The sequence below is a fragment of the Pyrgilauda ruficollis genome, unplaced genomic scaffold (genome assembly GCF_017590135.1).
Source record: "Pyrgilauda ruficollis isolate IOZ18807 unplaced genomic scaffold, ASM1759013v1 scaffold186, whole genome shotgun sequence".
Lineage (NCBI taxonomy): Eukaryota > Metazoa > Chordata > Aves > Passeriformes > Passeridae > Pyrgilauda > Pyrgilauda ruficollis.
The window spans coordinates 481,592-506,019 of NW_024517651.1; the positions used below are offsets into that span (position 1 = coordinate 481,592).

General features: G+C 61.3%; 1 protein-coding gene across 1 annotated transcript in view; it reads right to left on the minus strand.

The window, feature by feature from the left end:
- Nucleotides 1–24,428, minus strand: part of FRMD5 (FERM domain containing 5) — a 65,776-nt gene that overhangs the window by 1,632 nt on the left and 39,716 nt on the right. Inside the window, exons 2-12 of the mRNA XM_041465046.1 lie at nucleotides 15,438–15,542; nucleotides 14,173–14,215; nucleotides 13,627–13,705; nucleotides 11,528–11,625; nucleotides 10,609–10,732; nucleotides 9,862–9,949; nucleotides 6,923–7,011; nucleotides 6,331–6,394; nucleotides 5,640–5,731; nucleotides 4,083–4,151; nucleotides 3,253–3,359 (exon numbers count right to left, since the gene is read on the minus strand). Coding sequence (XP_041320980.1) covers nucleotides 3,253–3,359; nucleotides 4,083–4,151; nucleotides 5,640–5,731; nucleotides 6,331–6,394; nucleotides 6,923–7,011; nucleotides 9,862–9,949; nucleotides 10,609–10,732; nucleotides 11,528–11,625; nucleotides 13,627–13,705; nucleotides 14,173–14,215; nucleotides 15,438–15,542 — 958 coding nt within the window. The remainder of the gene's footprint in view (nucleotides 1–3,252; nucleotides 3,360–4,082; nucleotides 4,152–5,639; nucleotides 5,732–6,330; nucleotides 6,395–6,922; nucleotides 7,012–9,861; nucleotides 9,950–10,608; nucleotides 10,733–11,527; nucleotides 11,626–13,626; nucleotides 13,706–14,172; nucleotides 14,216–15,437; nucleotides 15,543–24,428) is intronic.

Below are 24,428 nucleotides of genomic sequence, written 5' to 3' on the forward strand. Positions count from 1 at the left end.
GCCCCTCTGCTGCTGGCAGCGCCAGCCGTGGCACTGCAGCACCAGGGGCACCTGCCCGGGACAGGGTGACACCGACAGGAACGGGCTGGGGGCACGGCCATCGCAGGGATGGGGGCAGTGATGAGAACCCCGGGTGGAGGTGCATGAGCAGAGGGTCGTGCTGGGCTGGTGGGAGTGGGGGTCACTCAGCACACAGGGGAGATGTCCCCATCACATGCAGGAACCCCTGCAGCACAGGCTGCTCTGAGTTCACCACAAACCAAATGTTTTATGTCGCTCACACCCAAGCAGGAGCCGTGGCAGGAGCTCTGTGCCAGCCCCTGTGCCAGCTCCCAGCCCCGTACCAGGCTGAGCTTTGGTCCTTTGTGCCAAGCAACTCCTGCCCCTACCATCATCTCCTCTAAATCCCCAAATTCCAAGAAACCACACACATAAGGGGCTTGTTTCAGGTAGTTCTGGCAGGCAGGGGGGGATAGGAACTCTGCTGTTGCAGTGGCCCCAGCTCCAGGGAGGGTGTCTGAAGGTCACGGTGGGGACCAGCTGGTCTCCAGGGCCACCCTGTAGGCGGCTGGAGAGGGACAGGGAATCTGTCCCCGGGGGAAGAGCACAGTGCACTAAAGCACCTCGACACGCTGTCACCATGTCCTGGCTGCCGGAGGGTGACGGGCAGCACCCGGAGCTCATCCGGCCGCATTCCCGGGGATTTGCAGCTTCTCCTTTGTGTGCGCTGCCCGGATGAGCGCCACAGCCACGCCGGGCTCCCGGGCAGTGAGGAGGGAACACGCTCTCACCCTGCCAGCTCTGCGCTCTCCCCTCTCATGGGAGTGCTCCCCACGGCGCCCACTGTGTCCCCGACAGGGGGGACAGCCCCTGGGGGGGTGCCACCGCTCATCACCACAGTGACAGCAGTGCTGGCCCCCAGACCCAAACCCTCCTGCCCTCTGCTCCCACAGGACTGGCAGCAAAAGCTGGAAAATCCTGGAAATCCGAGTCCAGCCCCACCACCGGAGCTGCTCTGTGGAAACAACAGCCTGGAGTCCAGCCAGCCTGGGAGACCCCAGCCCTCTCCCTGCCGCATACCCTGTACCCCCCATTCCTGCCCCCACCTGCTCACCAGCTGACTACAGGAACCAAGTCCGTGGGAACCCCGCGCACGCTGCAGGAGATCCCAGAGCCCGCGGCGCAGCGTTACCTGGCTCCGGCGGGTCCCCAGGGCCGTGGGGAGCAGGGTGCCCGAGGCTGGGGGCGGCCGGGAGCAGCGGCAGAATGCCCAGGGCCCGGGAGAGCAGCCGCGGCCCCAGGGCCAGCACCCGGACCCGCACGCCCCGGCAGCAGTGGTTGATGAGCCACAGGTGCACGCTGACCCTGGTTTTAATCTTTACCAGGCACTTCACCATGGTGGCCCGTGGCACGGGGACACGCGGAGTGCGGGGACAGCTCTGAGAGCGGCACTGCTGCCGGCCCTGGGCTCGGCACTATTTTGGGCAGCCGCATTCCCACGGGACCGAGCTGAAGTGCGAGTGAGGAAAAGCAAAGGGGTGGTACCAGCTCGGGGTGATTTATGGTGGGAGGTGATTTAACGCACTGGCTGCTTCCCAGCGGCATCTGGGGGACAGACTGTCACATGGAACTGCGTGGCAGAGGTGACCCTGTCTGCTTCCATCCCCAAAACTGGCACAGCCACCAGCCCTGGGATCCCTTGGTGGAATGAAATCCTTTCCGGGGGGCAGACAGTCGCTGTCCCTGCCTGCATTCCGGGACCAGGACCAGGATCGGGGCGGCTGTGCTGGGGAGGGCTGGCCCCATCCAGGGGCAGGGAACAGCCATGTCACTGGGAGTCAGACACTGCTGTCACCAGCAGGTAACACAGCCACCGCCGGCAGCACAGACACACCCCCAGCAGGTCCCCAGCCCTGTGGGGCACCTCCACAGCTGCTCCCAGCGCTCTGCCTTTTGCCAGACCTTCCTCCCAGTGCATCCTACTGTGACACAGCCCCAGGATCAGGAGCAGCAGCCTCCCTGCTCCAGCCTGGTGGAACACCAGCTTTGCTGACAACAAGCCACCAGGGCTGTGGCCTCAGCTGGACACTGTGCACATGTGTGTGTGCACGTGTGTGTGTCTGTGTGCATGTGTGTGTACATGCATCAGTGTACCTGTGTCCGTGTGCTCTGTCCGTGGGCCCTGTGTGTCCCTGTGTGTGTGTCCCTATGTGTGTCCCTGTGTTCATGTGCACACCTGTGTCCGTGTGCCCCGTCCGTGTGTCCCTGTGTGTGTGTCCCTGTGTCCGTGTGCACACCTGTGTACCAGGATTTCAGGATTTACCTGCACCAGGATTTACCTGCACCAGGATTTATCTCTCCAGGATTTACCTGTGCCAGGATTTACCTGCGCCAGGATTTACCTGCGCCAGGATTTCAGGATTTACCTGTGCCAGGATTTACCTGTCCAGGATTTACCTGTAGCGGAAGCGGCTTCCCTTGAAGAACAGGTTGCTGCTGGACACCGTCCGCACCTGGCTCGACTTCTCCAACCTGCAAGAGCCCAGGGCACTGTGAGCGCCCTGCCGAGCACTGCCAGCACGGGCAGCCAGGCCGGGAGACAGGAGCAGAGCCCCGGGGGTGTGACCTGCTGCTGCTGCAGGTGCCCCTGGCCGGCAGGACACGGCCCCTGCATGCACACAGCCCGGCCCTGCCAGCAGCCAGGAGGGACCCAGGGCAAGGGCACTGCAGGGGCTGGGGCACAGCTCCTGCCAGGGCCAGCAGGGACACCCCGAGCAGGGACTGGCACTGTCTGGGCAGCAGTGACACCCTGCACAGGGACTGGCACTAGTGCATCCTACTGTGACACAGCCCCAGGATCAGGAGCAGCAGCCTCCCTGCTCCAGCCTGGTGGAACACCAGCTTTGCTGACAACAAGCCACCAGGGCTGTGGCCTCAGCTGGACACTGTGCACATGTGTGTGTGCACGTGTGTGTGTCTGTGTGCATGTGTGTGTACATGCATCAGTGTACCTGTGTCCGTGTGCTCTGTCCGTGGGCCCTGTGTGTCCCTGTGTGTGTGTCCCTATGTGTTCCCTGTGTCTGTGTGCACACCTGTGTCCGTGTGTCCCTGTGTGTGTGTCCCTGTGTGTCCCTGTGTCCGTGTGCACACCTGTGTCTGTGTGCCCTGTCCGTGTGTCCCTGTGTGTGCAGGTGCCCAGGTGTGCGTGTTCCCGTGCCCCAGCGTGTGGGGCAGGGCTGCCCCGTGTCCTACCTTCCATGATGGAGATGTGGACGGCTCTCCGCCGGGTGCGGGGCACGCTGCTCAGCCGGGGGCCGTGCGTGATGGAGGGGCAGCTGCGGCTGGGCACCAGCCCGGCCCTGGGGACAGGAGCAGGGACAGGATCAGGGCCAGGACAGAGCCAGCGCTGCGGGCACACGGCAGTGCCCTGGGCACACGGCAGTGCCCCTGCCATGCTCCCACCTCAGGCACACTCCCACCCAGGCACACGGCACTGCCCTGGGCACACAGCAGTGCCCTGACCCTGGGCACTCTCCCACCCTGGGCACATGGCACTGCCCTGACCATACTCCCACCCAGGCACACGGCACTGCCCTGACCATACTCCCACACAGGCACACAGCAGTGCCCCCGGCACACAGCAGTGCCCCTGCCGTGCTCCCACCTCAGGCACGCTCCCACCTCTGGCACACTCCCACCCCGGGCACACGGCACTGCCCTGGGAACACTCCCACCCAGGCACATGCCAGTGCCCTGGGCACACTCCCACCTCTGGCACACTCTGCTCCCACCCAGGCACATGGCACTGCCCTGGGCACACAGCAGTGCCCCTGCCATGCTCCCACCTCAGGCACGCTCCCACCTCTGGCACACTCCCACCCAGGCACACGGCAGTGCCCTGGGAACACTCCCACCCAGGCACATGCCAGTGCCCTGGGCACACTCCCACCTCTGGCACACTCCCACCCTGGGCACACACAGCAGTGCCCTGGGCACGCTCCCACCCTGGGCACACACAGCAGTGCCCTGGGCACGCTCCCACCCCGCTCTCCCGCCCCTGGGAGCTGCTGCCAGGCTCTCACCGGTGAATCTCGGGGGGCTCCCTCTTGATCTTGGCGCTGGACTCCATCACCTCCTTGGCGACGCGGCCGCTGCAGGTGGGTCAAGAGCAGCAGAGGTGAGGACAAGAGCACGGCCCTGGCAGCCAGGTGGGCACCCCGTGCACAGCCTGGGCCCCTCCCCACACAGCTCCAGGAATGTTTTCTCCAGGGGAATGGGGCTGATGGAGAAGGCTGCGCTGACACCTCTGCCACCATATTTTGCTGCTGCTTCTTGTGGCATGGGATGCTGGACACCAGGGGTGACCTCCCCTCAGCTGAGGTGGACACAACACGGCCATCCAGGTCCTGCCATGCCAGCAAGGAGGGTGCCAGCACTGTGTACCTCAGAGGGGGGACACCCTGGGGTGCCCCATCCTGGAGACACCAGGTCCCCAGTCCAGGCTCTCACTCCAGCAGCTCAGCACAGGAATTTAGGGACAGTGGTGGTTTGTTTCACACCTCGTTGTTCTCAAATCCCAGATTTCCCATCCTCCACTCTTGTCCCTCCACACTCTCTGCTGTGAGGACAGGGGTGGCCTCTGTGACACAGGGACAGTGGTGGAGGTGGCCTGGTGGGGTCAGTGCTGCAATGGGGGGTCTCTGGAAGACCCTGAGGCATCCTTGGGCCGCTGCAGCCCCAAGATGCTGCCCAAGGAGCACACAGTAGCACACCCAGCAGCTGCTCCTGTCCAGGATTTACCTGTGCCAGGATTTACCTCTCCAGGATTTACCTGCGCCAGGATTTACCTGCGCCAGGATCTGAAAGGCTGCCCTGGCCTGGGAGCTGCAGGGTGACAGACCCAGCCCCTCGTGGGCAGGTGGGCTCTCACAGGGTGGGTGCAGCTGCCCAGAGGGACCCTCCCATCTCCTGCCCACCCCACAGGAGCTGGTCCCCCCCCCGGGGGTGCCCGGCAGCCCCTCAGGCCAGCCCACGGCGCAGGACCCAGCGGCGATTCGCTGCCACAGTTAATCACAGGGAGATTTGTAAAGCACTATGGCAATTTCATTTCGTGTTCACGTAATGAGGAGTGAAACCTGCTGATTGCAGCTGCTGATTGCAGAATTCCCAGTGGGAACGCATCGCATGCTCTGTCTCGCAGCTTGCTGATTGAAATAAAACTCATTACGGAGCACGGAGTGGCCTGGGTCAATATGGCATGAACAGGATGGTGCTGCTCGGCATTCCAGGCTTCATCCCAAATAATTAGTTGTAATTTCCTGACGGGAGTTTGCTGAGGAGGGATGAGCACAGAGGGGCTGGGAGAGGAGGGACCCTGCAGGGCAGAGACCCCACCCAGGGCAGGGGTGCTTTTGGTGGCTGCTGGCTCTGCCAGGGCCACTGGGACAAGTGCCACATGGCCAGTGACCCCTGGGACAAGGTGCCACATGGCCAGTGACCACTGGGACAAGTGCCACATGGCCAGTGACCACTGGGACAAGGTGCCACGTGGCCAGTGACCGACCCCGGTGCCTGGATGGAGCCCGCAGGTGGGCACCCCGCCCCGGGGGCTGCAGGACAGCCCAGAAAGCAGCACGTACTTGTAGAAAGCCTGGTTCTCGATCCCGCACTTCCAGAGGTGTTTGCAGGCTTCTGGTGTCGGGGCAAAATAGGTGAGAACAATTTTCTTCTCCTAAAGGAGAAAGGCAGGGAGTCAGGGGGAGAACAGGCAGGGGTGCTCATCCCACAGACGAAGAGTGGAGCGTGCAGAGCTGGAGAGAGGCACTGGCAGGGACAGATCCTGCTCCGGAGCCGTTTGGGGTCAGCCTGGTGCAGCACCTGCCATGAGGGACGGGCAGATGTGCCCACCCCTCCCGGCCTTTGGGAGCAGCCAGAAAAACAGGGGCTTTCAAAAATTCCTGCTGATGGCTCCTGTGGGAGCCAGCACCAGTCAGAGGAGCTCTGGCTGACTTTGAGGGATGATGGCAATGAAGAAGCACCTCGGGAATAATCCCGAGGGAGGGCATGGCCAGGAGCTCTGGGGGCCCTGGGAGACACCCCGTGTGGCCTGGCTGGGGCTGAGGGGGCTGTGGGGTCCAATGCCCTGGGCTAAGGGGGCTGTGGGGTCCAGTGCCCACATCTGGGCAGCAGCAGGAGCAGGGAGGTGACCCCAGCACTGGCACAGAGCTGCAGCTGCTGTCCCCATGTCCCTGCAGGACCAGGGTGATGCTGCTGCCCATCCCTGGAGGAGCAGGATGCCCAGGATGTCCCACGGGGAGGGGGAGCACTCACCTCCTTCTGACTTACGTACAGATAGAAAGTCTTCCCTTCGAATTTCATCTTGGTCACCTCGTTCCTGGGGGGACAAGGACAGGCAGGTGGCAGCTGTGCCAAGCCAAGCTTCCAGAGCCTGTTTTCCACCGCAGGAGGTGCCAGGGGTGCTGAGAGCAGCCCTGGCTCACAAACCCCTGGCTGGAGCTGGGGGTCAGCAGGGGCTCGTCCCAGGGGAACTGGCAGTGCCAGGAGCCAGGGACACACCAGGCACAGCTGGGTGACCCAGGGACAGCTGAGGAGCTCCCGGGCTGGGGGGGTTTGGGGTGTGGCTGGCACGGGCATGGTGGGGTTCAGTGGGGACAAAGGCAGGGAGCAATGACCGGGGACAGCAGAGCTCTGGGTGCCCCGAGCACTGCCCGGGGCCCACACAGCCCTGGGGATGCCAGGGAGCGAGGGAGCCCCTGGGGGAAACCACACTGGGAGAGAGGGAAACCGCACTGGGAGGGAGGGAAATCAGACTGGGAGGGAGGGAGGGAGGGAGGGAAATCACACTGGGAGGGAGCCCGGCTCACACTGGGATGAGCTCAGCTCACGCTGGGAGTGGACTCACCACTTGATGAAGTGAACTCTCTTGTTCCCCTGCAGGACCACGAAGCCGAAGGGGGTGAAGGCCAGGAAGGCTGCATTGCCAGACACGTCCTGCAAGGCAGCAGCGAGGCTCGTGCCGCTGCTGGACAGCACAGCTGGCACGTCCCTGTCCCCCCAGCCCCAGAGCCGGGCACGGCCCCGCCCCGGGGGCTGGCACTGCCAGCAGGATGCCACAGTGATCTGTTATCTACATTTAATGTCATATCGACGTTCATAGAATTCCTGATGTTAATATAATACCATGTTATAATTGTTGCAATTAATGTGTATTTATATCTTGTATATATATTACATTTATTAATTTCATATGTTTATATATAATTTATATTCATATATATGTGTGTGATATGTGTGTGTGTGTGTGTATTGTAACTATGTTACTCCATGTAGGTGTATATAGTTAGTACATAGATATACACTACTTATTTGGTGTACAAAATTTCTATAATATATATAGTTTAATATGGTTATTTATTATATTATCACAGAATATCCTGAGTAGGAAGGGACCCTCAAGGATCACTGACGTCCAAGTCCTAAATATATGTATATTATATATAGCAATTAACCCAGAACACGATAACCCCCAGCTGTACTTGCCTCCCTCGGAGCCCTGCCCAGCCAGGGCCCGGCTGGCACCGAGCCATCCAAGCCAGCAATCAGTGCCAGCCCTCAGCCCATCCCAGGGATTCCTGTGCCAGTCCCAGCCAGCAATCAGTGCCAGCCCTCAGCCCATCCCAGGGATTCCTGTGCCAGTCCCAGCCAACAATCAGTGCCAGCCCTCAGCCCAACCCAGGGATTCCTGTGCCAGTCCAAGCCAGCAATCAGTGCCAGCCCTCAGCCCATCCCAGGGATTCCTGTGCCAGTCCCAGCCAGCAATCAGTGCCAGCCCTCAGCCCATCCCAGGGATTCCTGTGCCAGTCCATGCCCAGCAATCAGTGCCAGCCCTCAGCCCATCCCAGGGATTCCTGTGCCAGTCCCAGCCAGCAATCAGTGCCAGCCCTCAGCCCATCCCAAGGATTTCTGTGCCCGTCCATGCCCAGCAATCAGTGCCAGCCCTCAGCCCATCCCAGGGATTCCTGTGCCAGTCCCAGCCAGCAATCAGTGCCAGCCCTCAGCCCATCCCAGGCACTCCCGGGGAGGGGCCCAGGGAAAGCAGGGACAGGCTGGGCTGTAGAACCCCAAAGAGCTGGGGATCAGCAGCACTGGCTGGATCCATCCCGGGGGGTTTGGCCAGCAGATCCCCAGTGGCTTTTGAGGGTGCTCAGAAGCAAAGTCCATCTCAGCTGTGACCCTCAGCCCCACACCTGCACAGGCGAGGGGGCAGCCCAAACTCATGCCCCGGCTGGCACAGGAGGGACATTCCTGGCTGGCACAGGAGGGACATTGCTGTGTGCCTCTGCCCCAGCCACAGCTCAGGCCTGGCTGCCCAAAGGGCTGTGGCTCTGTCCCAAGTCTGGGAAAACCTCCAGGGCAGAGGCAGAGCCTTGGCAGAAGGATGTGTGTGCCGGGGATGCAGAGGCTCGCGAGGGGCAGGGCGTGCCAGACAGGGCACAGGTCCCTACATGGGCTCAGAAAAACCTGTGCATGTGGCACCCAGGGACAGGGACAGCTGTGCATTTGGCAGTGCTGGATGGCTGGATTCGATGGCCTTTGAGGGCTTTTCCAACCAAAACCATTGCATGGCTCTCTTTGGCCAGGCCAGAGTTCTGTCCCTCACAAGAAACAGAGAAACAGAGGGAGCCCTGCTGTTCTCTCACACAGACACACATTCCTGCAGGGATTTACACACAAAACAAGCACCAAGGGCAGCCCAGGACTCACTGAGCCCCGCTTAAGAGAGGAAGATCTTCCTCTGTTTGTTTTTTTGGGGGGAGAAAGCTATAAGAGCACCATGAAAACTTCAGACAGGATTGAGTCAAGGGACACTGAACTGAGGATGGCTGCTGAGAGGGAAAAACCCCTCGTCCAAACTTCTCCACAGTCCACTGGGGAAGAGAGAACAGAAGAAATCAGCTTCATTTCACTTTGGTTCCCAGGTCCTTTAAGCACACTAACAGCAGCTCTTGATGAATTAGGCAGAATTTGCTGACAGACATACAAGTGTGTGTGTTTGTCCTTACAGGAACATTAATTAGTGTAACTCAAACATGTTCAAAAGGCTCTTGCAGTAAAGGAATGGCAATTGCCTGGCTCTAGCAGCAGAGGTCACAGGGGGGTGGCTGCTGGCAAGACCAGAGTTCAGAGCAGAGAGACCTCCTGGGTACTCAGAAACCACCCATAAACAGGGAACCCCCCGATTTACTGCAGCTGTGTGCTTATGGGCACAATCCAGGGAAAAGCCCCAGGGAAAAGCCCCAGGGAAAAGCCCCAGCAGGGGCACTGCCCGAGGGCAGGATTGTCTGTCTGCTCTGTGTCCCACGCCCATCTGCAGGCGGTGGGATTACCAGGGAGCAGGAGCCACACATCCTCGGTGACATCCTCGGTGCATAAAGAGCATTCCCAGCAGCAAACTGGATTATGGGCTGGGCAGGGCACAGGGATGGGCTGTCCCAGGCAGATTAACCCCTGGTGCCTTCTCAGCCACCTCACTGACCTGGTTCTTGCCTCCCAGCCCTGCTTCTGCAGGAGGGGATGGACCACCCTGGCACGGCTGTCTGCGCTGAAAACGCTTTCCTACAGCTTCCCTGGGAGCTCCGGGATGTTTCAGCACTCTCCCTCCCCTCCCACCCTGGCCAGGGATGGGCCCCAGGCTCAGCAAGGCTGATGGCCCCCTGAGCACAGCCCAGAGCTGCTGGAGGTGACAAAGGCAGCGGGGACAGCCCCTGGCACCCCAGCAGACACCACTGGCCACAGAGAGGAGTCCAGCAGCCTTAGGAACAGGTTCAGGAACTGTTTTACCTTGCACGGGTGGGGGTCAACCCCGTAGGTCTCCAGAGTCTGGGCTTTCCTGAGGAAATTCAGCTCTGAAGTAGCTGGTGTCTGCCCACTGCAGGAGGGAAAAAACAGGGAAAAAAGAATATTCCACGGCAGACAGGAAGGTGGAAGGCAGCTGCAGGGATCCTGCTAACGATGAGGCACCAGCCACAGCACACTGCCGTGACATTTTTATGGGATCACGGGAGCCAGCCCTGGAGCCTGGCCCACCCTCTCCTGCCAGCTGCAGCGCAGGAGCACGCTGGACTGGCAGCACTGGCAGGGTCAGAAGGCATCTGCCAAATTTAGGGATGGATTCCCTGCCTGCAGCACAAACACCTCACGGGGGGGAAGGAAAGGGGAGTTGGTGGCAGAGGGCAGCAGCCCCTGGCACATGAGGACACGGCTCTGAGGGGTTTTGGGGAGCTAAACCCACTTCCCTCCCTGGGAACCCTTCAGGACTCAGCTCCAGAGGCACCAGCAGTGCTGTGGGACCATGGGGATTGTGATGGCTCTGCAGCTCACGTCCCTGCACAGGGCTGAGGGAGCAGGGCTTTGGGAGGGCCCTGGGCACTGTCCCCATGAGGGGCACTGTCCCCATGAGGGGCACTGTCCCCACCCCCTGGGCCGTGCTGGCTGAGGCAGGAGCAGGTCCCAGCTGGATGTGACACAAGTGACAATCCCAAAGGGGACAGGGTGCTCTGGGTGTCCCCGACCCCGCAGCTCCCCCACCTCAGCTCTGACTTGTGGATCTCGGCGATTTTCCTCTCCAGCTTCTCCGAGTGCTTGGGGAAGAACTGGAACTTGGAGCTGTAGCCCTCTGGGTGCTTCCCCGGGTCGTAGTCCCCGATCTCAGCTGGTGGGAGACAGATCCAGTGGGCAAGAGCAGCAGGAGCAGAGCCCAGCCTGCATCCCCAGCCAGGGCAGCCCCCCGCCCTGCTCCCACCCCACGGGGGGATCCTTTGCCAGGCATTAACTGCATCAACTCACCCTGCTGTCGGTGTGGCAGTCACCTGGCAGCAGATGCTCACCCTCCCAAATTTATTAACTCCTCAGGCTGCAGGAGCAGGCAGGAGGGCAGGGGCTGGGTGAGCCCAGGGGTGCTCCTGGGGACACCGTGCAGGTGTGGCTGCTCTTGGGGACACTGTGCAGATGTGGCTGCTCCTGGGGACACCGGGCAGCTGTGGCTGCTCCTGGGGACACCGGGCAGCTGTGGCTGCTCCTGGGGACACCGGGCAGCTGTGGCTGCTCCTGGGGACACCGGGCAGCTGTGGCTGCTCCTGGGGACACCGGGCAGCTGTGGCTGCTCCTGGGGACACCGGGCAGCTGTGGCTGCTCCTGGGGACACCGGGCAGCTGTGGCTGCTCCTGGGGACACCGGGCAGCTGTGGCTGCTCCTGGGGACACCGGGCAGCTGTGGCTGCTCCTGGGGACACCGGGCAGCTGTGGCTGCTCCTGGGGACACCGGGCAGCTGTGGCTGCTCCTGGGGACACCGTGCAGCTGTGGCCTCGCAGGTGAGAGCCCAGCAGCCATCCTCGCCCTCCCGCAGCCCAGCCCGGCCCAGCCCGGCCCAGCCCAGCCCAGGTGGGCGCTGTGAGCTCTGCCAGTGCAGGATGGCAGGGCTCCTTGGCGGGCAGAGGGGGTCTCTCACCCTGCAGGATGTAGGCAGCCAGCAGCGCGGCGTCCGACGTCTTGCACAGCAGCCGCCCGTGGTACAGATCCCTCTTGATCTGCAGGAAGACCAGGTACCTGGGCCCAGGAGGAGAGCCCTTCATTAGGCACAGTTTAAATTACCCAAAGAGCCCATTCAGTCAGGGAACACCTGCCACCAGGCACTTGCTGTGGCAGCTCCCTCCCAGCAGCCCAAAATGCACTTGCTGGGCTGACCCTGGCCAGGGTCTCATGACCTAGAGCCCACCAGTGCCTGCTGCATTTCCCCTGGATGTTCAGCTTCCCATAAGTGATTTTCTCCTTCCTAAACTTTCTGTGTCCTCCCTCGGTGTATGCACCCACGTCCCTGCTCCGTGCTCGCTGCATCACCCAGCTGCCTCCTGTGCATCCCTGTCTCTGCGCCCAGTTAAAGGACAAACTATGCTGGAAAAATTACACATTCCAATAAATTTAAACCTAAGTAACATTTTGGGCTGCGTCATGTGGCGTTTGGGAAAACCTTCAGCTGGTAAAACATAAGTCATGAGCGAAGGAGCAAAATGGAGCGCTCAGAAATGAATTTAAAGAACCAGATTTGCACTCTGCAGTCCTCGGTCACGCCTCATTGCTCAAATCTGAGTTTATCATGAGGTAAGCCATTAATTCTCACAGATAAAACACATTAAAGAGAAATCTTGGTATTAGAGTGAACTCGGTCCAGGGAAAAGTGAATTTTAAGCCCAGTTCCAGCTGCAGCTGCAGGCACACCTCAAAGGGCAGCAAGCAGGGGCAGCTCACCTGCATGGGGGCCTCAGCCTGGACCTGTGGGGGTGACAGAAGGCAGAGTTAGATCAGGTTTTGGGAGGAAGTTCTTCTGTGTATTGCACCCCCTGCCATGGGCAGGGGCACACTAGCAGGGGCACACTGGACCAGGCTGCCTCAGCACCCTGGCAGAGAAGAATTTCTCCCCCATATCCCAGCTCAGCCTGCCCCTGGCACTGGGAAGCCATTCCCCCTGGGCTGGCACTGCAGGCTCTGGTCAGAGCCCGTGGCAGGGACCCCTTTGGCCTGGGGGGCTCTCAGGTGTCCCCACAGAAGGTGCCAGCTCAGAGCCCGTTGTGCAGGCTCCAGCCCAGGCAGAGCAGCCCGCGGCTGCTGGGGATGCACAGCTCCCTCTCCAAGGCTGCTGTGCAGGCTCCACGGGGCCCTGGTGTCCTTCCTGCTGGCAGGAAGAGCAGCACGAGGAGCCCCTAAAGATAGCAGCTCAGGAGAGGCTGTGCTGCCAGCTCTGCGTGCAGCGCCTCGCCAGCGCTCCTGACGTCAGCGGGACACGGCTGCCTGCCCGAGGGACTGCAGGGCTGGGACACCCACACCTGGCAGGGCTGGGACACCCACACCTGGCAGGGACTGCAGGGCTGGGACACACACACCTGGCAGGGACTGCAGGGCTGGGACACCCACACCTGGCAGGGACTGCAGGGCTGGGACACACATACCTGGCAGGGCTGGGACACACACACCTGGCAGCCCCAGCACGGTGGGGACACCCCGAGCTGGGGACGTGCTTGGGCAGGGCACCAGTGCCTGCTCCTGGAGCCTGAGCAGCAGTGGCTGTGTCACAGAGCTGGGGCTGTGCTCGGAGTGCTCTGCCCTGGAATGGGGGTCTGGAACTGGCTGCAGCCAGAGACCAAGCCAGGGGCTTTAATCACAGAGCCCAGGGATGGCTCAGGCAGGAAGGGACCTTAAATCCCATCCAGTGCCACCCCTGCCATGGCAGGGACACCTCCCACTGCCCCAGGTGCTCCAGCCCCAGTGTCCAGCCTGGCCTTGGGCACTGCCAGGGATCCAGGGGCTGCTCTGGGCACCTGTGCCAGGCCTGCCCACCCTCAGTCTGTGCTCCCCACCCGGCACAGCAGCTCCTGCTGACCCAGCACAGCTGGAGACTCCTGAGCTTTCCCCCCAGCAGGAACACTCCCAAAGCATCCAGTCTGGCTGGGAAATCCCAGTGGCTCCTTCCTGACTACAAAGCAGGTTCTCCCATGTGCTCCTGCCCCGGCCAAGCCCGCTGCTGGGGCTGCCAGCCCCCAGGCCCATCCTCACCTGGTGATCTCCTCCTTCAGTGCCGCGGGGTCCGTGGGGTAGAACTTGACTCGGAAGCACATGGTGAAGGGGGGCTGGGCTGCAGGCAGCAGGGACACTGTGTCACCAGAGGGCAGGGCTGTCCCCTTCACCCCCACACCACCCAGGGCACACTCGGGGGCTCCCCTCATTGTCCCCCCAGACTGCCCCAGCTAAGGAGGGGCTGCACTCCTCCCTGCAGGGGCCATGGCTAGAGCAGGCATCCCTGACAGAGCTGAGGGAAGTGCCAGTGGCTCTGGCCACCCAGCAGCCAACCCACTGCCCGCTCCCAAATGTCACTGCTCACCCCTTCACTGCTGTCCTGCTCTCCCTGGAGGCTGCTGCCCTGTGCTGGCCGTGGATGCCCCTGGCTGAGGATAACCCTGCTCTCAGCCCACCCAACAGCTTCTGGGGGAGCTGCTCCTGGCAGAGGGGCTGGACTGACCCCCGAGGGGCCAGGCTGGAGAAAATGGGAATATATCTCAGATGGAAGGAGCAGAGTCTGCCCAGACCGCCTGCAACACTCACCCCGCATCTGCTTCACAACCGACTTGGTAAACTCCAGCCAATGCTGAAAGGAAAAGAAGGCAATTAAAGCCTGGCAGCCGTGACTGGATGAGGTGGGGAGGATGAGGAAGAGGAGTCCTGCTCTGGGTGGGAAAAGCCACCTGAGTGTGGTGAGTGGCCCTGGAAGGGAGCAGGAGGCTCAGAAGGTCCCATCCGCAGGGAGGGAGCAGCTCCGTGCCCAGCTCCTGGCTCAGCCTCGGCTGCTCCCTGTGCCAGCAGAGGCAGAGGAGCCCCGGGAGCAGGAATTGGCTGTTCTGTGGCTTTCACTGATCGGTGGGAGCACAGCACGAGGCTGTTACCGACGGCTGTGCCTGCACAGCGCTTCCCATGCACAGCCTCGGGGCTCTGCGGGCGAGGAGGGACTGAAGGGGCCCCGGGGCTCGTTCTGCACCAGCCCTGCTTGAGCGCAGGACACTCGCACAGCCCTGCCGAGGGGATCCAGCACCGTGGGGCTGTGCCCCATCCTCTGCCCGGGCCGGCAGGACACGGATCCGTGCCGGCTCCTGCCTGGCTCTGCCTCCTGCTCTCACTCTCCATCGCCCGAGGCAGCGCTCCGGCGTTGGATCCTCGGCACGGAGCCGTCAGACACCGATCCCGGTGTTCAAACGTGAATCCGTGCTAGAGATGCTCCTGCCCACCCGCTGCCAGGGGACTGGCTCCTCGCTTCACGGCAGCCCCGCGTTCTCTGGCCCTGCAGGCTCCGGGTGCCTCAGCCCCCCGCGGGGTCCGGGAGCGCTCCGGGGACACATCCCGGCCCCGAGGGGCTCTCGGGGAGCCGGCACAGCGGGGCTGCTCCGGGCACATCCCTGAGCCCGCCCTGCCGGGTCCCCTGGGGGCTCAGAGTGAGTAGATCCCTATGCCCTGGGGGCTCAGGGGCTGTGGGTAGATCCCTGTGCCCTGGGGGTTCAGGGGCTGTCAGTAGATCCCTGTGTCCTGGGGGCTCAGAGTGAGTAGATCCCTATGCCCTGGGGGCTCAGGGGCTGTGGGTAGATCCCTATGCCCTGGGGGTTCAGGGGCTGTGGGTAGATCCCTGTGCCCTGGGCAAGGGAACAGCCCCACCGGCACAGCCAGAGCCCATGCAGGGCAGGGCAGGGCAGGGCAGGGCAGCTGGGGAGGAGCCCCTCAGCACTGCCTACTCCTGATTTTGTTCCAGCTCTCTCTCGGGTTTCCAGCTGCCAGGACAGGCCTGAGCCGCCCCCCCAGCCCGGGCAGGGGGTCTCTCTCACCCTCTGCTTGTCGGGGTCCACAAAGCGGATGCCGAAGTAATCCTTCTCCAGCAGGTTCAGGTGGTGGCACAGGAGGTCGAACAGGTACTGGCCCTTGGCATCTCTCTGCGGGACAAAGAGAGTCAGTGACAGCACGGGGGGCGGTGGGGCAGAGCCCGGGGGGTGTGTGAGGGGTCTGCACCAAGGACAGCGCCACCCGCACACAGCTCCTGTGTGGCACTTCGGGCTCCGGAACCTTCTCCCATCCCAGCCGAGGCGGTTGTGCCCACAAGAAGGGATGACAAGCCCCAGGCCCAGGCGGGAATGTCGCGATACCTCCCGGGGAGGAGGTTCACACCGGAGCCGGCTGTGTAGGGGAGATCACGGCCCTGACAGAAAGGATTATCCCCCTGCAGGGTCTGCTTCGTACCGGCCTCTCCTCACCCGGCTCCGCACCCGGCTAAACACGGGTGGGCTTGTGTGCCCAGCCCCCGGGCTGCTCCTGCTCCGAGATTTGGCCACCGCACCCCCAAAACCCTCCTGCCCTTCGGCTGGGGGCTGCAGCCCCCCGCTGCTCTGCCGGTGGCCCGTGGTTTGAGCCGTTAACCCCTGCCATGCCGGTGATTGAGCCGCCGGCAGCCCCGGCGTGCGGAGCCGCCGCGCATCTCCGCGGATCAAAGGCTGCTCCTGACAGCCCTGCCTGCTGCCTTCCCACAAACACGGCAGGCACATCGCTTCCCGACACGAACACGGAACGCGCCTTATCGGATCAAATGAGCGCGTTATCGGATCTAATGAGCGCGTTATCGGATCACACAGCCGCTCAGCAGCCGCGGACCGCGGCGGGGGAAGCCCACGGGACGCAGGATCCCGTGCCTGGGGCTCGCTGCCGCACCAGGAATGTGTTTGTGCTGTGAATAAAGAGGGTTTCACACATGGCAGCTGTGCCCCGCGGCCCGGGCCGGGGGTGAGCAGCCCCAGCTCCAGCCCGGCCCCGCCGGAGGCAGTCACGGACACCGAGGGTGGAAAAGCCCCCCGAGACCACCGAGCGCAACCAGCCCCGGCACCGCCGAGGACAGCTCTAACCCATGCCCCAAGTGCCACATCCACAGGCTTTAAACCCCGCAGGGATGGGGGCTCCAGCCCTGCCCTGGGCAGCTGGAGAGCCCTTGGCACCACCGAGTTTTCCCGGCGTCCTGCCCGAGGCTGCTCCCTCTCCTCCTGTCCCTGTTCCCTGGGGGCACAGCCCGACCCTCTGGGGGTCCCTCCTGCTGTCAGGGAGCTGGAGACACCGAGAAGGGCCCCCCCGAGCTCCTCTCCAGCCCTTGCCGGCTCCGTGGCTCCTCTCTGGGCTCGGTGCAGCAGCTGCGAGCCCTGGAGCAGCCCCGGCGCTCTGGAGCTGCTGCTGCAGCCCAGCCGAGCAGCTGGCCCGGCCCTGCAGAGACCCACGGAGCTCAGACTCCTGAATCATCCCCGCTAGAGCCCAAGGAAGGACAGCCAGAGCCACCCGGAGCTGCTGCTGCGGGAGGGGAGGGCTGATTCCTCATCCCCAGCATCCCATCCCTCCCCTGAGCAAATCTCAGGGATGGGCTCGAGGCTCCTCTGCCTTCCTTCTCCTGCCCCAAACCAGCACGGAGCCTGCAGAACACTTCCCTCTGCGATCTTCACAGGGGAATTGCAGGGAAGGACACAGCAGGCACCCCCCAGTGCCCGGAATCCGGTGAAAGTGTGAAACCACGGATGGCATTACAGGGAAAATGCTCCCTCTTTGATCTCTCTAACTTGAATTAAACATATTCTAAATTAATCATTAGCAGAATGTCTTTCAGGAAATTATCTGAACTGCCTTTACAAATCACGACTTAAAAGAGCTCCCATTGCATAACACCGGCTTAAATATTCCATGTTTGCATCTTGACATGTTCGTATAAAATGGGACTCCTGTCTGTCTGTCTGTCTGCAGGCTTTTGAGGTCAGCCTTCCGGGGTGCCCAGGCTGACGGGGAGACCACGGGCAGCTGCTGGCACACGCTGGGATGCCACGTGCCAGGCTGGCACCGAGGGCTTGCCCCGAATGCCAACACCGGCCAAGCACCTTCACAATGTGGAGGTGCCTCCAAGGGAGCCAGGGAGAGACCCTTCATCATGAACTCCAGTGACAGACACAGGGAAAGGCTGCCACTGCCAGAGACAGGGCTGGATGGGGTATTGGCAATGAGGAATTGCTCCCTGGCAGGGTGGGCAGGCCCTGGCACAGGTGCCCAGAGCAGCCCCTGGATCCCTGGCAGTGCCCAAGGGCAGGCTGGGCAGGGCTGGGAGCAGCTGGGACAGTGGCAGTGTCCCTGCCATGGCAGGGGTGGGATGGTGCTCACACCTGGGGAAGGTGTGGAAGCTCAGGATGCACCTGCAGGATTTGGCACAGCTCCTGCAGGACGGGCTGTGAAGCAGAGCCAGGCTCTGGGGCCATGGGCCCTGGCACACACAGCGGCCCAGGGGACTGCCCAACTTCAAGAAGATTAAAGTAACCTTGCATTCTTTGCCTTTCTGAGCGTGGGCCCTGGCACACACAGCAGCCCAGGGGACTGCCCAACTCCAAGATTAAAGTAACCTTGCATTCTTTGCCTTTCTGAGCTTCTCAGCCAAAATTAGGGTCACCCACAGATAGAAAAATAAAAAAAAATTAAAAAAGAGAGAGAGATTGAAAAATAGCAGCTCATCTGCAAATGACCAGAGGGCTGAGCTGAGGCAGGAGCCTTCAGTCCCACCCCAGTGACAGCACTGCACTGGGGATGAGCCCTGTCCCAAAGTCCTGGCTGCAGGGATGGGAGGACAGCCACGTTCCAGAGCATTCACCCCATGCCATGGCAGGGCTGCCTCTCCCCAGCTCTCAGGCAGCTGTGGCACAGCACAGCCCCACAGCTGGGGAAGCGTGTTTGCTTCCCAGCCTGTGCCCAGCCCTGCTGCCACCCTCACCTGCCACCTCCACAGCCCTGCAGCATCCCCCGCCAGACCCCAGCCCACCTCAGCATTTCCATTCCTGGGGCTCAATGCCACGTTCCCCCCCAGCTGCTCCTGGGATTAATCCCAGGATTTACAGAAGCAGCAGAAGCAGCTGAAAGTGGCTCCTTCCTGAGTTATTTGGGTTGGAAATCTCCTTGTGGGCTGCCCACTCGTCCCTGCTTCCTGAGCTTAGGAGGAGATTATTTTTTTAAAGGAAACCGTCAGAAAAAGTCTATTTTACAAAGTGAAGTTTTAGCTTAAGTCTCTTTGGCAGCAACATCTGAGCTGGGAGAGATCAAAGACCCTCCAGCTCCACTGCCAACATGAAGAGATTTTCACCAGCAATTTGACTGCAATATTGTGGTTTAAATGCTTCATTTTCCAAGTTCAGCGCCGTGCTGTACGAGCCCCGGATTTATCACCCCTCAGACTAAGTTAATGTTGGCTCTGCAGGCTGGGCCAAGTCCTGACTGACAGCTCTCAGCCCCCACCGTGAGCCAGAGCCTCTGCTAAGCCCTGGAATGAGGAGGAAATGGGCAAAAACAGGCTGAGAATATTCCTTTCCAGGCAGGGAATAAGCAGCCCCGAAATCCAGAGCAGCTGGAGCAGAGCACTCCAAGGGATCCCTGCCTGCACTGACCCCCCTCCCAGGGCCCCAGGAGGGGCTGGGGGCTCCCCCAGGCAGGGGAGGGGTTCCCAAGGGGCAGGGCAGGGCTGGGGCAGTGCCTGCACCTCCTGGGGAGGGGGGCAGCAGGGACACTGGCACGGAGGGGAGTGGGTGGGAAGGGGCCTCAGAGACCACCCATGGCAGGGACACTGCCACTGTCCCAGGTGCTCCCAGCCCTGTCCAACCTGGCCTGGGCACTGCCAGGGATCTGCCACAGGGATCTGGGCACCTGTGCCAGGGCCTGCCCACCCTGCCAGGAACAATTCCCTCCCAAAATCCCATCGAACACTGCCAGTTTGAAGCCATTCGCCCTTGTCCTGTTAAGATAACAAGAAGAGGTGCCCTAGGAGCCACAGGTGAAGCCAGAATCTCAGGGGATTGCCCACCTGCCCAGCAGAGCCCTGCCCACCCGAGGAGACTCGGGGAAGGAAAAGGGCTTTTACATAACTGCACTGTAATCCTGTTATATTTATAGCATATGCATTTCAGTATTAATTCCCTGTTATCTCTAATCCTTCCTCCTCGCTGACACAGTAATTTCTGTCTTCAAGACTTATCTGGGCAGTTTGATCCAGAAGTTTATAGAGCTCTTGAGGAGGAAAGTTCCTAATGAAGGGCCCCACGGAGCCTTCAGCTCCAGATTATCGGTGCTGCTCTTAATCCCCTGCAGGTCTGCAACCCTTTGACACGCTGGCGTATGCAGAAGGTTCCTCACGGCTCTCCATCAGGGAATTTCAGCCACTCATGTCCTCATTCAGGCAAGTCTGCAGTGGGACAGCAGTCGAGCACATTTTTAAACCCGTCAATAATCAGGAACTTGTGCCAGGAGCCCTTCCCAGCACCCGGGCAGGGCTTATCTCCAGCTTTCCTGACAGCTTCCAAGGGCTTTGCAAAACGTGCTCTGTGCTTTCCCCTGAGCTTGCCCAGCCCTGCAGCTGTCCAGGCACAGCCCCGGGGCTCTGGAGCTCCGAGCAGGGCAGGGAGGGCAGAGCCATCCACCCTCCCCACCCCAGCTGCCCGAGGGCTCGGGGTCCCCGCAGGCTGCCGGAGGTGCTGCCAGCTGGCACGGATGCTGCAGGGTGGGCCCTGCCCTGCACAGTGCCCGGGGCTGGGCTCTGCCCGGCTCACCTGTGCAGGTGCTCCCCGTGCAGTGTTATCCAGTGCTCCCCGGGGTCACTGGGAGGAGAGCCTTGTGCTGGTGCAGGGCTCATCCCCCGGCGCTGCCCGTGTCTCTCCTGCTGCTCAGGGTGTGCCAGATTTACTGGGAAGTTTCTGCTCTCTGGCCCTCGCTTAGTGTGGATCATTTACCCCTGAAAAGGGCTGGCCAGCCTCCCTGGAAACCCCTCCTGTGGGTAGGAGCCCCCTTGCAGCCCAGAGCTCTCTGCTATAAAAAGCCGAGTCCTGTTGTTAATGTAGGAGCTCCTTTGCAGCCCAGAGCTGTCTCTGCTATAAAAAGCCAGTAATACATAAAAAGTGCTGTTGTTAATATTCACCAGCAGGGTGAAAGGCCTCTCTCTGCTGAGCCCCAGCTCTCCCAGGGCAGCAGCTCCCACCCTCCATCCCCCAGGGCAAAGCAGGACATCCCCAGCTCCAAAGCCTGTCCCGGACAGGCTCCTGGCTGGCCCAGCCTGCATCCTGCACAGACCCACAGAGGATGCAGGGAATGTTCTCCAGCAAGCCCCACTCCCCTCCCGGTGACTGATGACACGTCACCTTCACTCTGCTGCCACGGAGCTTTTATGAATTGAGTTTAGGATTTATAACTCTATAATTGAGAGGCACAGGAAATCTCTCTCCATAAAGCCAAATTGGTTTTTCCAATAACTCAAACTCCCTTTTTTCATTCACGCAGCCTGGAGTGGCTCCATGTGGCTCTTGTTGAATTTGGCACCCCCCCTTCCATTAGCATGCAAAAGGCTCTCGGCACAACCAGAATTGTTTAGAGGCCAAAACACGCGTTCAGAGAGATCATCGCCGTGAATGCCTCTCCTCGGGAAGGCAGCCCTACCTGCTGCGGGCAGGAGAAGCTCAGGCTGCCTGGGCTCCTGGGAACCTGGAACGCTTTGCCAGCGGAGCTGGGAAGGGCATGGAGCCCCAGGAGGGGCTGGGGGAGCTGGGAAGGGGCTCAGCCTGGAGAAAAGGAGGCTCAGGGGGGCCTTGTGGCTCTGCACAACTCCAACTGCTGCCACAAACTGTCCCCAAACAGCCCCAGGGTCCCCTGTCCCCAAAGAGCCCCAGGGTCCCCAGGCTGGTCCCACAAACTGTCCCCAAACAGCCCCAGGGTCCCCAGGCTGGTCCCACAAACTGTCCCCAAACAGCCCCAGGGTTCTGAGGCCACACTGGACCAACCCCCTGGGGCTGGAGGGGATGCTGAGCACCCCAGGCTGCCAGCAGGCTGGAATGAGCCCTTTCCCTTGCTTGTACTCCACAAGTGTCCCCAAAGCCTTGTTTCTGAAATACAAAAACCAGTGGAACCATCCAGCACGAGCTGTTAGGCTGAAGCCCTGGGCCAGCAGTGCCAGCCAAGCAGCTCAATCCCGTGTGAGGGGTGCCCTGCACCCCGTGCCTCCACCAGAACCAGTGCCAAGGATTGCAGCTTCCCCCAGATTATTTCCCAGGAAAGACGTGGATCCCTGCGGGGCAGTGTGTGGTGTGCTCTGATTTAAAACCAGAGCCAAAATAAGACAACAAAAATAAGGGAAAATCCTGACTGCAAACACAGGGCAGACGCTCAAAACCCCAATTCAGACTCAAAACTAAGAACAGGTTCAAAAATAATTCATATTTCCATCTCCCAGAATTGCACCTCAAGAATAAAAGGGCATCACGCAGCAAGAGAGGAGCTTGAGCCTCGTGAGTGAGGCAAACCAGCTTTTATTTGTGCTACAAGGATGACCATATGTGGAATCCTTCTGGGAGACCGCAATCAGTCAGATTAACATGATAATGAACTCTGATTTGCCCAGCCACGGCAAGATCTTTGTCCTGGGAGAAGTGGAACTGCTCCCTGAATATTAACAACAGGACTCGGCTTTTTATAGCAGAGAGCTCTGGGCTGCAAGGGGGCTCCTACCCACAGGAGGGGTTTCCAGGGAGGCTGGCCAGCCCTTTTCAGGGGTAAATGATCCACACTAAGCGAGGGCCAGAGAGCAGAAACTTCCCAGTAAATCTGGCACACCCTGAGCAGCAGGAGAGACACGGGCAGCGCCGGGGGATGAGCCCTGCACCAGCACAAGGCTCTCCTCCCAGTGACCCCGGGGAGCACTGGATAACACTGCACGGGGAGCACCTGCACAGGTGAGCCGGGCAGAGCCCAGCCTTGGCGAGAGCAGCCTCACAGGAAACCTCACACGGCAGAAAACGCTGCTGCCCTGCTCCCAAAGCAGGTTTGGGAGGACAGTGCCAGCTCCGGGCAGTGCCTTGCCCGGCGGGGATGCTCTGGGAGCTGGGGATGCTGACCAGACATCATGGTGAGAGCCTGCTGCTCCCTGCCCCGAGGGATGCTCTGCCCGGGGTGATCCTGCTGCTCCCTGCTCCCTGCCCCGAGGGATGCTCTGCCCCGGGGTGATCCTGCTGCTCCCTGCTCCCTGCCCCGAGGGATGCTCTGCCCCCAGCTCAGTGCAGAAGTTGCCCACAGCTGCTGGCAGCACGGCCCCAGGGCTGCAGTGCCCAGTGCCATCCCGGTGCCACCCCGGTGCCACCGGGCAGTGCCAGTCCCTCCTGGCCGTGGCCAGACCCATGTGCCCAGTGCCACCCCGGTGCCACCCCGGTGCCACCGGGCAGTGCCAGTCCCTCCTGGCCGTGGCCAGACCCAGTGTGCTGCTGCCACTCGCTCCATCCAGGGGCCGGGGCAGTCCTGCCTCACCCCCCAGCCAGAATAAAAACCCTCCAAAACCAAGCCAAAAACCCCACTTATCTTCCCAGATGGCTCAGAGCCAGCTCGTTTTCCCCACCTCCCAAGCAGGTTTTTCTCTCCTGAAGAGGGTTTGGGTTGAAAGAGCTGAGCCGGAGCTGCAGAACGGTGCTGGGATCCCGCACGCCACCGGCGCTGCGGATGCACAGCTCCCCTCATTTCAGGTTCCAGCCCCTCGGGGCCACACCGAGCATTCACAGCCGGCGGTGCTTTAGGGAGAAGGAAGGCAGAGGAACTGCTTTGGCTCCGTGGGTTTGTTTCCAAAGGCTGCTGCAGCGACGTGGGAACAGGCACAAGGAGAGATGCGTTTGTCATCTCAGCAAGGCCCTTGTTTTGCCGCTGGGTTTAACGTCTCAAAATACATATTCATTTAAATGCAAACGTCTGCTTTCACCTGGGACCCAACAGAAGCCCTGTGAAGTGAGCACCGACCTTTCCCGTGATCCCTGCCTGCCTTCCCTGCCCGGCAAAGCCTCACAGGATGGCAGGACCCGGGGGGACCTCGGGGGGAAGAAAGGAGAGTCCTGCTGGGATCTGCTGACCCACGGGAACTGTGACCCACAGGAACTGTGACCCATGGGATCTGCTGACCCACGGGAACTGTGACCCACAGGAACTGTGACCCACGGGAATTGTGACCCACAGGAACTGTGACCCATGGGAACTGTGATCCACGGGATCTGCTGACCCACGGGAACTGTGACCCATGGGATCTGCTGACCCACAGGAACTGTGACCCACAGGAACTGTGACCCACGGGATCTGCTGACCCACGGGAGCCCTGGGGTGGCCTGGAAGGGACAGCACAGCCCCTGTCACCCCCCGGCCCCCAGGCAGGGCTGTGGCTCTGTGGTGGGGGAGCTGCAGGGGCAGGGTCTGCAAGGTGCCACCCTGCTGCCCTGTGTCCTGCCCGTTCCCTGCTGCCCTGGGAGGGCAGGGTGCCAGGGGACAGAGCCCAGGGACAGCACCAGCAGGGCCATTCCAGCTGCACAGGGATGGGCTCTGCTCAGCTGCTCGGTTTTTACAGAAAAGCCCCCAAAAGGGCTCTGTCCTTGCAGCACATGGCAGTGTCACACATGACCTTTTCAGAGGAACGGGCAGAGCACAGGGCATGCTCTGGGTGCTGGCCCGGGGACGGTGACGTGGGCTGACATCTCCCTGCACACACGCAGGGCACGGCGCTGGGGTGCTGCAGGAGCACGGCTCAGAGGGGGCTGTGCTGCCCCAGCGCCACCCCCGGGGTGTCCCCCCGCTCCCAGCTCAGCCCCCAGCTGGGGACCTTCCACTCAGGGAGCACAGCAGGGGCTCGGCAGGCAAAGCTCTGGATTTAGGCAGGATCTGCAGTAACATCTGCAGGAAGGATGTGCCCTCCTCCGTGGCAAGCAAAGCTGCTATTCCATCCATTTCCCAAGCTGCCCAGCAGGATCCAGCTG